The 14,939-nt window shown below is 42.3% G+C and overlaps 1 protein-coding gene across 4 annotated transcripts in view; it reads left to right on the top strand.

Moving 5' to 3' along the window:
- The window catches only part of lrrc2 (leucine rich repeat containing 2), a 43,064-nt gene that overhangs the window by 22,239 nt on the left and 5,886 nt on the right, over positions 1-14,939 (top strand). For 3 of the 4 annotated variants that reach the window (XM_064297177.1, XM_064297175.1, XM_064297176.1), the window contains 7 exons: positions 797-944; positions 7,697-7,854; positions 9,039-9,106; positions 9,444-9,600; positions 10,262-10,398; positions 11,084-11,229; positions 12,367-12,519. In XM_064297177.1, coding sequence (XP_064153247.1) covers positions 805-944; positions 7,697-7,854; positions 9,039-9,106; positions 9,444-9,600; positions 10,262-10,398; positions 11,084-11,229; positions 12,367-12,519 — 959 coding nt within the window. In that variant the 5' untranslated portion in view covers positions 797-804. The remainder of the gene's footprint in view (positions 1-796; positions 945-7,696; positions 7,855-9,038; positions 9,107-9,443; positions 9,601-10,261; positions 10,399-11,083; positions 11,230-12,366; positions 12,520-14,939) is intronic. The other variant, XM_064297178.1, reaches the window with a different exon arrangement.

Below are 14,939 nucleotides of genomic sequence, written 5' to 3'. Positions count from 1 at the left end.
CACTGCACAAGTTGCATTTTTGCAATGTGCAGCAGACGTTGAACCTCTTTGATACAATATTTCCTATCTGGTTTCTATCGGTGATTTTTTACATTTCTCTGGAGCTTCAGATGTTCACATTTTCAGCGACAAATGATGAAATCTTTTGTCTTCTATGAACACTTTCTCTTCATGTTGCATGCACCCTGATGCACTCAGACCACTAACTTTTAACGGAGAGGCAGACCCGCTGGCATCTGAATGCCAGATGAAAATATTTCCGTAGAGAACGGCAGACCATATGCTTGAAAAGTACAGCGGTGACTAATTTATGAAGATGTCCATCTCTAAATTTATAATGCTTCTATAGCTAAGGTGGGGGTGTATTAGATAAGCACAGATAATGGCACTACAGCAACACACACATCTACGATTTGATGAAATGTGCCGGCATATTGTCTCATTATAACAATGAGAAAAATATTGTTTATTTGTGCGCTTTGGATTCATTGATTGTCGGAGGTGAAAAGTCCAGGGGTCAGAGAGCTCTGTCATGTGTTTCTTCCGCCCATGAACTCAGCCAAGATGATTTCACTAATTAGCTCTACCTCCTGGCTGAAGAATTGTGCTAATTAGCAAACTGGAACAAAATAATATGGTGGACTTTATGAACCTGAATTTTCCACCTCTGTTGATTGTACATTATACAACAGTTCAGATTATCTTCATGCTAATTATTCTTGGAAACAGCTCTCGGGTTGTGTCCACGGATCACCAAGACGTAACCAACTAACTCTTGTTTTTTTTTCTTCGACAGGAGAAGTCATGATGAGGGCGACCAAAAGCATTGACATCCCGGTTTATGACCTGTCACTCATACGGGGTATCTGGGAGACCAGAGTCAGGAAGCACAAGCAGCGGCAGAAGAAGGAGCAGGAACGACAGGAGAAAAGTGCCCTCACTAAGTAAGGGCGCGTTGGGCGACAACTCTGTCCTAGGGCTTCATTTATTTTCCTATCTATTTTTTATTCGGGAGAAATATAGCTGCTTTTAGCGGTGGGGAAAAAAAAACACCATCTGCACCGGGCCCAGCTCAGCATAACTGATTCGCTGCGGGCTCCTGTCTCGCAGAACGAGCTGAGAGAGAGACGCGGAGAGCGAAAGAGCAGAAAACGGGAAACGGAGGTGAATAGATGGAGGGAAGATATATTCAAAAGGGGAAGACTTTTGGTTTTGGAGTTGAATTAATGTTAAATGATGGCTGCATGGGTGGTTGGGTAAAAGATGAGCGTTTGAACGTTGGCTTGTGTTTTTTCAGAGAGGTGATGCCGATGGGCCATCGGGCCTGTGAAAGAATGGCGTACACTGATGCTAAACGTCACACTATAATTGCTCTCTGCGTGCTCGCCGGTGCTCTCAGACGAGATTGCAGAACGATAGCGCTGGATTGTTGCTCAAAGGAAGAAACGGATTCTTTCTGAAAACTGAAAACCGTCACCGTTAAAAATATCAGCTGTCTCATAAACGGGAGCTTAAACTTTTGCCCTAGTGAGCTTGTCATCACTGCTGCACATTCTGCATTCGCACCGAAGCAATTATTCTGTGCTGCATCTTTAAAAAAAATGGGGCTATGTATGCATGTGTGTATATACTGTACAATTTATATTTAAGGGATATATACTGTATAAGGAAACGGTCTTCCCCAAACTGTTGCCAAAAAGCACAGAATTGTCAAGAATGTCATTTCATTAAGATTTGCCTTCACTGCTCAAACCATGAAAGACGGCCCCAGTCCAAGGGGTGTCCGGATAATTTTGGCCATATATATATATATATATATATAGGATGCACAAGGACTGAGATAAATTTTTCATGGGACACACACAGGTCTTCCATTGTCTCTGCAGAGACCTATGGCCATTACCCGTCAGGAATCCCCATCAAATAGATACATTTGATGAAAAATAAATATGTACAGAAAGAGAACAGCGCAAGCTGTGTGATGATAAGAATTCAATCTGGCCCTTGCTGTGTTTCTTTCGCAGTGCAAAGTCGTGCGCCCGTGTGGTTCAGCCTGTAAACACAGACTGAGTCAAACAGATTAGAGACGGGGTTGTCATTAGCTCACTGTGTGCAGGACTCTGCAGCTAGCAGGGCTAAACTGCTTCTTCTTCTTTTCGCTATTCTTCTTTATCCTTTTCTTCTTCTTGTTTCTATTATTCTTCTTCTTCCCATTCTTCTTCTTCTATCAATCAATCTGTCTATCTGTCTGTCTGTCTGTCTGCCTGCCTGCCTGCCTACCTGCCTGCTCGTCTGTCTGTCTGTCTGTCTGCCTGCCTGCCTGCCTGTCTGTCTGTCTGTCTGTCTGCCTGCCTGCCTGCCTGCCTGCTTGTGTGTCTGTCTATGTGTAACTACTGTATAAGTGTCCCCTACTCACTCACAAGTAACACGCTAATTCTCCTGCAGTACACTGTGGGGCTTGTAGCAGAGTAAAATATGCACTAAAAAATTAACAGTCTCGTGGTGGATTGGAGAAGTGAGCATGCTTAACTGCAGTCCTGTGCGTGCAGGTGCAGGTGGTTAAGGCACAGGGGAGGATGGTTAGCGTGATGAATCTTCACAGTCGTAAAAAGGGGGAAATTACATAAGCCGAAGAAATGAATGAATATTACATTACGGTCATTTATCAGAAACCTACACAGAGCAATTTACAAAATGAAGCATGCTACTGCTCTCATAAGCATATGGATAAGTGCAGTTGTATGGCAAATGAAATACTAAGCAAATACGGTGATGCATGGCCTTGCTTTGTTGACGTTGGTTCTCTTTGTGCAGAACCGAATGACTTCCCTTCCCTTGCCAAGAGATTACTCCCGTGTCCTGAAGTCGCAGCGAACTTGATATTCTCTCGCCGTTTGCGGTGTTACGTAAGGCGAGACATACAAATCGAGTGGGATTAATATAGAATGCTACAAGCATCATTAGGCTGTGCATCAGATAGTCCCAGAGCGTTGATTCCGTGGAGCATTCGTTCTCGAATCTAATACAGAGATGCAGGCAGGGGGGTTTGAACCCCCCAGAGGCAGGAAATATTCAGAAGGTGAGCCCCCCCAACCCCCCCCCCCCCACCCCGGCTCGCCAATCTGTCTGCACCACCCGCCCCCTGCACACACCCCCCTCCCCGCCCCCTGCACACACCACACCCCCCCCACCCCGCCCCCTGCACACACCACACCCCCCCCCCCCCCCGCCCCCTGCACACACCACACACCCCCCCGCCCCCTGCACACACCCCCCCCCCCGCCCCCTGCACACACCACAAACCCCCCGCCCCTGCACACACCCCCCCCCCCCGCCCCCTGCTCGGTTTACAATTCCATTCGTCCTGAAGTTCATCGGTTCGGCTCAGAATTTTGACCCCCCCCACCCCCAACCCCCAAAATGAATTCCCGACCACGTCACCGATCGCTGATCTCACGTATGCCTGCTTCCTGGGGTGTGACGGGACGGCTTTCCGGGGTAAAAATGTTACATTTCATTGAACTTCTGCCAAATTCCGTTTCTCTGTCTCCACATTGTTCCGCTTCCCCCGAAATGTCATGGGACGGTTTTAAAGCCTTGCCATCATTAGAATTTTATGACTGTATTCATCATTTTTTAAGCTACAGCAAAAAGATCTGGAAGTTTGCTAACTGATAACTGCTCTCTGCGCAGAGGGCGTCTCAGAATATTTTATAATGCGGTTTTATTTCGTGGAGTCCGAGCTACCTCAAAGGAGCGGAAGGAACAGACTGCTATGCTCGTGTTTTTCAGCTCAACCAGGAGCAGGTCTGGTACTCAGGCAGAAGCCCCTGTCCACATTCATAAAATCACTCGCTCTCATCACATGCTGGTCTCCCGCCGGATGTGTCTTCCTGTGGTGGAGACTTGCTTATGACAGGTCAGATTATCATCAAGAATAGGCCCTGGTCCAAGGCCTGCGCAGTGAGTTTTTTAGGCTCCTGCTTCTCTTAAGCCGGTAACTGATGCGGCCACTTTTCTCATTTCAGAGTATAGTGCAGTCATCTTTTTGAATTTCAAAACAGGGGATGCTCTGTGAAGCATTATACTGTGAGATTCTTGTGCTACGAGTTTACCATAACAGTTTCACATTGTTAAATCGAAAAGCTCAAGATCTTATTATTTTACTAATCTAGCTCTTACTGAAGGATCAAACTGAATACTGTCTGTTCAAATGTAATTAAAAATTTAATTGACTCAAATATAACTCATTATCACTGCAGTTGATTCTGCGGTATTATACATTTTAAATTGTTACTGTAGTACTGGACCTTCTTGTTTGCATATTTTGTGGAATGAATTTACAGCTTGACACTGAATCCTGGGTCATCCCCTTATCCTTGGTGGTCATCTTATGAGATGAGATGTCTCAATACCCGTTAAGCAGTGGAAAATCAATGAAAACATGGATTCATATTCTCTCTGTTAGCCTTGGTGGAGTCCTCATGCACGTGCACTTCAGGGAAGATTAAGTTGAATGAGGTTGCTTTTGAAAACAAATAGAAGTTTTTTATGGGATATAATGGTCAGTAATGGCATGTAAATGGTTAATCTGCATGTTAATGTGCCGTTAATGTTCAGTGACAGCGCCTGAGCATGCTGAGTGTTCAGCAGACGTCTCGTTGAAACGTTACAGAGTGCAGTGTCATTACAATGTAGTGCCCACAATGCACTGCACTCCATCTGGACGGATCCGACATGACAGGTGCAAAAGTGTCATCTGCATACTAATCCAAAGACAATGGAGTAAGCGTGTGGCGCTGTCGCGGAGCTGGGAGTTTCGGGACCAGGCCGGCTTTGTGGAAGTGCCATCCCCACAGGGCCAACACTAGGGCCTTAGGTTCCCCCGCACCACTGCAGTTCTTCTGAAACTTAGTGGTGACACTGTAGTACCTACCATTACATTACAGGCATTTCGCTGACACTGTTATCCAGAGCGACTCACACAGCTTTTAACATAGTATTTACATCGCATCGATTTATACAGCTATGTACACTGAAGAGCCAGGTGCCTTGCTCAAGGGTACAACGGCAGTGCCCCATCCGGGAATCGAACCTGTGACCTTTAGGTTACAAGACCAGCTCCTTACCCATTATACTACGCTGCCGCCCCAAACTGACTCTGTCAGCATGAGGGAAGGTGAGTGATCTGGTAGGGGAAGGAGTGAGCGTGTAGGTGATGTTACCACGGCAATGTGTCAGGTTACCATTTGGCATGCAGCCTTGTTCACTGCAGTCTAGTCATGACCAGGGAAAAGCAGAAACAGCAGTGTAGAACTCATAGCTCTCGGCATGTCGCTGGGGAGGGAGGGGGAGTCAAGGAGGATGCTCTGTTATTTCTGTGAAAAAAAAAAAAGAGTAAAACTTGGGTCCCATGATTTACTTATATTTTAGAAGTTTCTTTTACCCAAACCTTTTCTGTCAACCCCTAAAAACTTTCTTCCTCGCCTCTGTTTGGTCTCTCTGTTACTGTATGACTGTGACTTTATTATGGGTGCAAATTTAGATGATTTACTCTGTCCTTTATTCATTGTTAGTGGTATTGAAAACAATAAAACATTTGCAAACTATATTGCATTGGAATATAACTGTTATCTTTATTGGATGGCTTGTATGTCGAGTGCAATGTTTGTAGACTATTTTGTGATTTAAGGTGCGGGCCCTATTACCGATGCAGATTTCCTGTGAAGAGTCCGTGTGAAGTTTATGAAAGGGAAGTGACAATTGCATGGAAACTCTGACGATGTGAGAATATCTTTGTGATGTTTCCGAGGGCTCAGTTTTGTTTTGTCCCGGAAGATCGACTTCGTTCCCGCTGGTGTGATGTTGGTCACCTGTATAACCTTGGGGTTATGCGGGTATACAGAACTCAAGGGTGATGGTGTTTTAATAATAAAAATGTACTGTGCAATGATGCTTATAACTATTTTACTCTGGGCTTCTTGGTGAGAAATTGGACCACATTTAGTAGGCCTTTGACAGATCTTCCATAATCCATTACGCCACTACCCTCCTGCAGAGGTGGAAGATCCCTGGAAATGTAGTGCTAAGGCTCAGGTCTCGTAAGCAGTTAAGTCTGTGTGCACGGGAGGATTAAAGAAATGCAGAGGCTGCAGTATTACACAAACAATTTATTTTACACGAGTAGGAACAGTAAAAACAATAATGGCTTGGAAGCAGAAAAAGGTGTTGCACTCGTTCAAAATGCCTCATTTCACAGTCTGAGTGTACGGGACACTCCGGTGCATAATATATACCCTACTTAACACAGCTAATGGGATATAAGTAGCTAGAACAACATAATGCGCGGATAACCGCGGTGGCTGGGTGAGTATATTGCGTTTGCCCGCGATATGAATGAAACAAATCAAAGAGAGGTGTCCTATGCCCCCCGTAAATGGGGTTTCTCTGCCAGCTGTGAGACTGGTGAATGGTACTCAATCCACTCCGAGCTCTGGGAGTGTCCCACTCAGCACATCGGTGTAGTTGGGGGAAGGGGGGGGGGGGCAAAGACATGCAGAGTGCTACCTCACTTGGGGTGTCACCTTGCTCCCACCACACTGTCCCGAAAGGGTGTACCCTCTACAGCAGTGGGGGCCATGGTGGGTGCAGGTTGTTTGTTTTATCCCAGGCACCGTGATGCCTGATTCAACTAATTAATTATCTTGAATCAAGACCTTGAATACATTCACTTGTCTAATTGCTAGGCTAAAGCAAAAACCTGTGCCCACACCGGCCCTTTGCGAATAAGATTGGAGTCCCCTGCTCTACAGGAACCTAAATTAATAGTGTAAGTACAGTACATTGCACCTAACACCTCATTCTTTCATAACCCCAGTCACATTACACTTGAGCTGTATTATCCTGTATTGCACTTGGCCCGTAATACAGTACAATCTTAGTGGAAGTTACTCGTACTTTAAAGGTAAACACTGTATCGAACTCTAAATAACCCATATTGCATCACAGACATTCAGTAACAAAAGTTCCCCCGTGGCGCATTGCATTATATGTAGGACATACAGTGAGTACAGCAATAGCACAGATTTCGAGCTCCAGAGTTGAAAATGCAGTTAACTGCCGTGTAGGGGGACAAAAACACGGTGGTTATCTCTCTATCAGCCCTCCTGCTGGGTCCTTCAGTGATAGCAGGCGACCGCTGTTGTCTGTGTTTTGTCAGCACAATTGCCACCGCAACCGCGCTTCTCTTTTAAAACAAAAAACAAAAAAAAAACACCGCTCATCTCCCCAGGGCATCCATACCTGGTGCGGCTTTGTTCCCGTGCTGGGCAGCGTGTACCTGTGACCGAACCAGGTGATGGTTCACCTGAACCTCGCGAACATCCACCTGCCTGCCCTGGCACGAACAGACCTTCTATAAATTACGCTGCGCCCGCACAGGGTTATACACTCTGGGTCCTAAGGTCCACCGCGTTACATATATTGCGCAATCCGTTTCAGACGTAGCCTTGCTTTGACATGGTTAGGGCATAAAATTCTGTTTTTGTGTGACCTCTGTTCAACCTGCTGAAACGTTGTCCATGGGAGTCTCTCAGACTGTAATTGCGATGTGCTGGTGTACTCTGTGGGTTTCTTAAAACTCTGCGAGTTTATTAAAACCCCGGAAACGCAGTAACCTGCTTTCTTTTTATCCCAGGATCAACCAGGAATGGCACTATCGCCTCACGTGCAAGACGATGAAGCCTAGCGAGATCTCAGAGCTCCAACACTACTTGGAGAGAAAGCCCTTGTCTGATACAAGGAACTACAATGGGGTCTCGAACCTTCAGCCCTACCGGGAATCTCTTGAAGCAGGCAAGTCAAGCAGAGCCTTCACCCGCCATTTTAGAGAAGGTGTTTTTCACTGGAACCGGAACCTTAGGGTGTAACCGAAACCCAAGAGGACAGCTTAACACCTCATATGGCAGTTGATCTCAATTCAATTTTCAAGTCTGAGTTTTCCCTAAACTACGCAAACAAAACAAAAAAAAGGCCTGGATTCAATCAATTTTTTTTTATCCCTAAATTTGATTTACAAATAAGTGCAAGCGTTGCAAGTGTTTTTGCAGATCGCTGAGCTTGTCAAACCGCGTTTGTGAGAAAATAGGTACTAACACACGCATTTATTTCTCCTGCAAGTCTTCGCTAAAGACGGATGTTGACTGAACCGAGGCTGAAACTTCTCGCTCAGCAGAACATAATCGGTTCAGCTTGGATGGTGTGGCCCTTGGCCAGTGTCTAGCAGCTCTTATAGAATACAATCTCTGTTTGAGAAGGGCAAGGCCCAATGGTGTTTAAAAAAAACAAAAAAAAAAACACTTATTTATTTGTTTGTTGGTCCACTGCATATGACAATATTCATTATTACACTCGATACTGCGCTATCTGGAGTTAAGGGTATGCACAAAATGTATTCATTTTCAGCTTCTGGCAGCACCATGGTTCCATTACACCGAGACAGAAATCAACAGACTCATTTTTTATTGGCTCTGGCTCTTCCCATGATATCTGAGCCTAGATAAACAGTTGCAGTATGCACGTCGCTGTGCAACTCAATTTCACCATGTGGAAGCTGCTGAATATGTCAGTCTTTCCTAAAACTGTGGAAACCGATTTTGTATGCCTATATGGACAATACCTTTGTGACTGTACAGGAGAAAAATATGGAAATTTAGCCTTTTTTTCACTTATTGGGGAAAAACCTTAAAACACTGCAGTTGTGGCAAGTTTGATAGCTCCACCAAAGTGCACCTCCAATGAGTTCATCGATTTAAAACTCCATAATAAGAAAACGCTCAGGCTGTATGAAAGTTTTCCCAGTTATATTTCAGTCATATTGATGCAAATCTCCCATCAGGACAGAACATTTTATTCAGGGGAAAATACAGCAAAATGGCCCACTGAGCAGGTACTTCTCATCCAGAAAACCTCTCAACTCTGATAGAGTTTCAGGCCTGCAAGTGGGCATTTCCTCTCACTTGTCCATCTCTCCTTTTCAGATTCAGACCAGAAAGTTCAAATCGAAGAACAGAGATTTATTTTTGAGCTGGATGATGAATCCTGGACGGTATTGACCTTTCTCTTCATGAGTTCAGATTTGAGTGCACTTAGCAGAGTTGCACAAAAACTATATTTTTATTTCGATGTAATTCTCACTAAAATTACTGGTCGTTTTACCGACTACCAAAAAATAAAAAATAATAAAGAAATGCAACTCTGGAATGACCAGAGTGTAAAATTCTTGCATGGTAGAATAATATCCGGTAATCTGTGCTGTGTTGCTCTTTAGAAATGTTTCATTTTCTTTGACTTACCATAAATTTACCATGAAAGCGTGGTTGTGAATATCAATGGTGTTTGAGAAAGTGATATTAAAATGGAACATTTACTGTTTTATATTTCAGGAACTCCCTGATTACGTTGAAGATATGACACACCTTAGACAGTGGCACATAAGAGGGACTAGAATTCAGAAGATACCAAAATACATAGAGAATTTTCAAGAGCTCCAGGTGCTGGACGTGCCCAAAAATGACCTTGAGGAGCTTCCAGTGGAAATAGGTGAGTGCAGGTCCGTGTAGGCCTGTCTGTATTCCTCAAGCACAATGAAAGTATTGCTCATGGTTCACAGAGCTTCATATTGCGTTGTTAAAAATGCAGTATCTCATCAAGTGCGTTTGCTTTCAGTTCTGTTAATCGATAAGTGTTTTACTGGACAGTTTTAGGTCGCGTGTGTCATGTCCTAGAGAGGGGTTCAAGTACCACGTTATGATCAACGTATCTATTTAATGCTTTAACACTTTCAATATTCTCTACTTAACCATGAATACTATATCATAATAATTATAATCACTAAAGATTCAAATGAGTTTTCTTCCAGTAATTAAACTAAGCAATGTGAGTGTTCCATTTTAGTTTTTCATTAAAATGATTAGTAAAAATGTAACTTGAAAACACACACACGCACACACACACATGCAGACACACACATATACATGCAACCACACACAAACACGCACACACCATTTCAAAATGAGTACACAGACACTTGCTACTGACTTGGGGGGGAAAAGTGACACTGAATAAAAACAGTATTGTTTGGGTAATACATTCTTGAGAAAATTAGCAGACAGGAGAGACTGATGGGAAGAAGTGAGAATAATTTCCGATAATGATATTCACTCCACAAAACCTTTTTGATCTCCTTGTGTCTTTTTAATAGGCAAACTGGTTAGCCTGAAGGAGCTGAATGTAAGTTATAATAAGCTGTCAAATATTCCTCCGGAACTTGGAGAATGTGAGAAACTGGAAAGACTGGAAGTAATTGCAAATCTTGATATCAAGGAATTGCCATTTGAGGTAACGGATTCTTTTTATTTATACTTTCAAAGTAACATTGAGGTCTAATAGATGTTTTGCAAGTTCTCTGGAGACGCATTAATGTTCATTCCCTTAAGATTACCTGACAAGTCACCTTTTATACTTACGAAATAAGCTAATTGCAGATAAAAAGTCTAATTTCCAAGCTGTCAGCTCGTGTGAAATGGCTGATTAATGTACAATTTAAACACACGAATATTTTGACTTGAAATTTAAATACGGGCAATTTGGGTTTCTGGATAAGTCGAAGCACCAATGCAGCAATAAAATCCATCTTTTAATATTGTGTGTATTTTGTGTACTCTACAGCAGATGCCATTACCCTTTCCTGAAACTGTCAAGGAATATTTTTTGGAGCAGCTTTGATAGTATACACAGCCCGTTTCTTTATCATGCGTAGATAAAATGGTACGGCATTCTGAAGGAAGCTTCAATGGGTACAAGAATGTTAAGATTTAACCACATTGACAATAAATCCCCGCTCATATGCTCAATAAAGTGTCTGGTTAAAAAAAATAAAGCTTATAAAAGGGGAAAAGGAATTTTCTTCCCGGTTAATTGTAATCCCCACGGCGTTTCAGTTCTGTAATGCAGCGTGGGCAAACAACTAGCACGAGCATCGTTCCTGATGCCAAAGAGATTTCTCCTTGTGTTGAAATTTCAGCTCAGCAATCTGAAGAAACTCACGTATTTGGATTTGTCGGCAAACAGACTCTCTTGCATACCCGTCTGTGTCCTGCGCATGTCGAGCCTGCAGTGGCTGGACATCAGTAACAACCTGCTGACTGATTTACCCCAGGACATTGACAGGTGCGTGAAACTCCCGGGGACACGAGCGCCTCTCGCTTTTACCGCCCGCCTCTTCTTCTGTCCCGCTGGAGAGGTTTATCCCGCTGCCCAAATGAACAGGTCCAAGGTGCTGCCCAGCAAGCAGGAACGCAAGACCTTCTGAAACTATATATCAGAAGTGTGTTAGATACAGCATTTTGTAGCTGTGCTGATCTTTAAAGCTTTATTATTATTATTACTATTATAGCCCCACCTAAATGAAATAATTAAGTGTCATACTTAGGGTTGCCGCACAGACTGTGTCCTCGATTCATTTAACATCTGTCCATAACTCTGTCTTCATGTGAGCATTAGTTTGGGGAATGCTGAAATCGCTAAAAGGTGTGTGTGTGTGTAGAAAAAACCGAGGACCTGCTTTTTCAGTCGAAGGTGACACTGTATGTTGCTTTCATAATTCAATTCATGGCTGCGTCCAAACAAAGCTGGTAATATATTCGCAGATTTCAGCTTCCTTTAAGGTCACGTCGGTCTATTTCAATAGATTCACTCAATCCAACGTTATTGAAATCCAGAATTCTTATTATTCTGCTTGAGAGTACACAATTGAATTCTGCTGGGTACAGCAGGAACATCCAACCTGAAATAAACTCAAGATGCGTACACACAGTGTGTTCTTAATATGCACAGTGCGTGCTTGTGCTTTTTTTTTTGTGGCAGTTAGCATAATGGTGAGGGAACTGGGCTTGTAAGGCCAAGGTTGCAGGCTCGATTCCCAAGTGGGGCACTGCCACTGTACACTTGACTGAGGCACTTAACCAGGCTCTTGGTAAATATTCAGCTGTATAAAGGAATGGTATCTAACACTGTGAGTCACTTGTATGCCTTCAATTCTGTTTTACAAATATGACGCATTCATGTTATTATTACTATAGATTACAAAAACAAGAGTTTCATTTTTTGTAGGTCATTGAACTGATACGCAAATAGATCACAGCTCATGTCATATGAAATACATTAACTCTGGTCTTTGGTAGAATTATCTCATACAAATAAAAGTGAATAACAAAAATGTGACTGTAGAAAATAATACACAGTAAATTTAATTCAACAAGTTACCAGTTCTCAATATGTTTACTTGGAACTTTTTATTTTTTTTAGGTTAGAAGAATTGAAGACACTGTTTCTTCATAAGAATAAGCTGACGTACTTGCCCATGGAGCTGACGAATATATCTACTCTTCAGATGCTCGTTGTCAGTGGTGACCTACTGGTCTGTCTTCCATCAAAGCTTTGCAGTGATCCAGCCATTAAGTAAGAACAACCTGATGTTTTGACACTTCATAGAGACACTTGCATGTCAGTCAAGAAATACTGATCAGCTATGCTAACGTTTTGGTCCTCATTAAAAAGAATATATATACAGTATATATTGAAGAAGCCCCATGGCTGATGGTTTCAGAGTTGCGCTAACACTGTTTAGCATCCTTGTGTCACAGCTCCACTGCTAACTGTCAGGACTGTTGTGAAACCTGCAGTGACACGAGATGTTTATTTGTATGCATAATGATGGGTATATGCTTTGCACTGCATAACTGCAAGAAGTGCAAAAGTAGAAATAGTTCATGTGGTGTTCATGTTATCATGATGGTCACATTCCCACATTCCAGACAACACGGGTATCGCTACGTGCCTTTTTATGAAACAAAACCTTTAGAACAACCTTCGGAATAAAAACACAACCGTGGACGTTCACATGCGAACATGGACGCGGTAACAATGAATCTCTCTGCTGGCTGTGCAGTGAGGATGACATATAGACCTGCCAGATACCCAGTTCCCATGTTCCGTCCAGCCTCTCTGCTTCTTAAGTACCGGCTGTTTCTATTGGCTCACAGGAGTTCACGGGGCTATATTACTGTATCTTATTCGGTCATGCCCCTTAATGATTTGTTTTTTTTCTAAGGAGATCATCTAATTGTAATGTTTTGACCTCAAACATTAGAGCAGGGAGACAAAAAAACAAACATTCATTGTTGAGAATACAGAGTTGAATATCTGGCAGGTCTATAGAATTTATTGAAAAAGTCTATAGTCTATCCAAAGAATAATCAACTGAAACTATATTTTTTTATTAGTTGAGCCTGGTCGTACACTATCTAAAAATGCTTTACACACCATGCCTGTAGTCTGTTCCTGTTCTTTACCATCACTATGCACAGCATTTTATTTCTGAATTAATCATAATTAATTTTTTCAACAACAGTATGCACAAAACGCATATTAATTATACACAGATTTGCCTCCAGATTCAGATGTTTACTAAACTTTTATAAATCTACCTCAGAATAAAGGACACAATTTGCATTTAAAATGAAGTTTTGCAAATTAGTATAAGTTGCACACATCGAATTCATCATCCCAATCAAACAAAATAATGTTTATTGCAATGTTGCCAGAAAGTGTGGCTGTTTGGATTTTTATGAATTCATATATAATTGCACAAACCATCCTTCACAAGAAAGAAGAGGAAGGGTCTGTTTAAGAAATATTCCACATATAAAGCTTATGAATGAGATTTAAAATGAAATAAAACACTGAAGTAAAATGAAATAAAAAAATGAAAATAAAATGAAATAAAATGAAATAAAACACTGAAGTCAAACACTCGGCATGGCAGAACTGGCCAATTTCTATCCTAAGCATCCATCAATCCATTATCTGTACCTGCTTATCCTGGTCAGGGTCATGGGGGGTGCTGGAGCCTATCCCAGCGTGCAACTGGGCGAGAGGCAAGAATACACCCTGGACTGGCCGCCAATCTATCGCAGGGCACACACACACCATTCACTCACACACTCATACCTATGTGCAATTTAGAGTCTCCAGTTAGCCTACCAGCACGTCTTTGGACTGTGGGAGGAAAACGGAGTACCCGGAGGAAACCCACATGGACATGCAAACTCCACACAGAAAGGCCCAGGCCGGATTCAAACCCAGATTCGATCCTAAGGATCCAAAATGAAAGCATCAGGATGTTTCTGATGTTTAGTTCGTTTGACTAATTATAGTCACTATTATAATGTTGCATAATAGTTCAGTCTTGTTTCAGGCATATGCATAAATACTGAGGAATATCCAGCACTGTTCATGACTGGCTGCCTTTCTTCATGTCTGGTTTGATTCTTCTTCTGTCGTAACTGAAATTATATACAGCGGTCAGTAAAATGTGTCTGCAGAACGGATGGAACCATAAACTCAAAATACGTTTTTACTACCATAAGATCAATAGCCAAACATATTTATACCGTGTTGAATTGCAGGCTGACCAGCAGTAAGAAATATTAGCATTTTTTCCCCCATGTCCACACATGAATACAAGCTTAGCTTCTGGCAATCAGCAGTTGCGCACAGCAAGTCAGGAGTCTTAATACCACAGACTTGGTAATGTGTGGAGATTTAGGAAAATAATTACATTTGTCATAAATTTCCTAAGAGAATTCACATATTTATTGGACAAAGAAATAACTGGATTCATTCAAGTACACCTTTGAGCAAATATATGCAACAATTTCTGTATAGAGCTATTTTTAGATCATCTCCAGAATCACTATTTAAAAAAATCATTATGTAAATGACATCAACTATATGTGCAGTGGGGAGTTAATGATTATAACTCTTGAATTTAGTGTTAATTGGTTTCTTCTCACCTGCAAGTGTTCACCAGCTAAGTT

The sequence above is a fragment of the Anguilla rostrata genome, chromosome 10 (assembly GCF_018555375.3).
Source record: "Anguilla rostrata isolate EN2019 chromosome 10, ASM1855537v3, whole genome shotgun sequence".
Lineage (NCBI taxonomy): Eukaryota > Metazoa > Chordata > Actinopteri > Anguilliformes > Anguillidae > Anguilla > Anguilla rostrata.
This window is presented reverse-complemented; position numbering and strand designations above follow the sequence as displayed.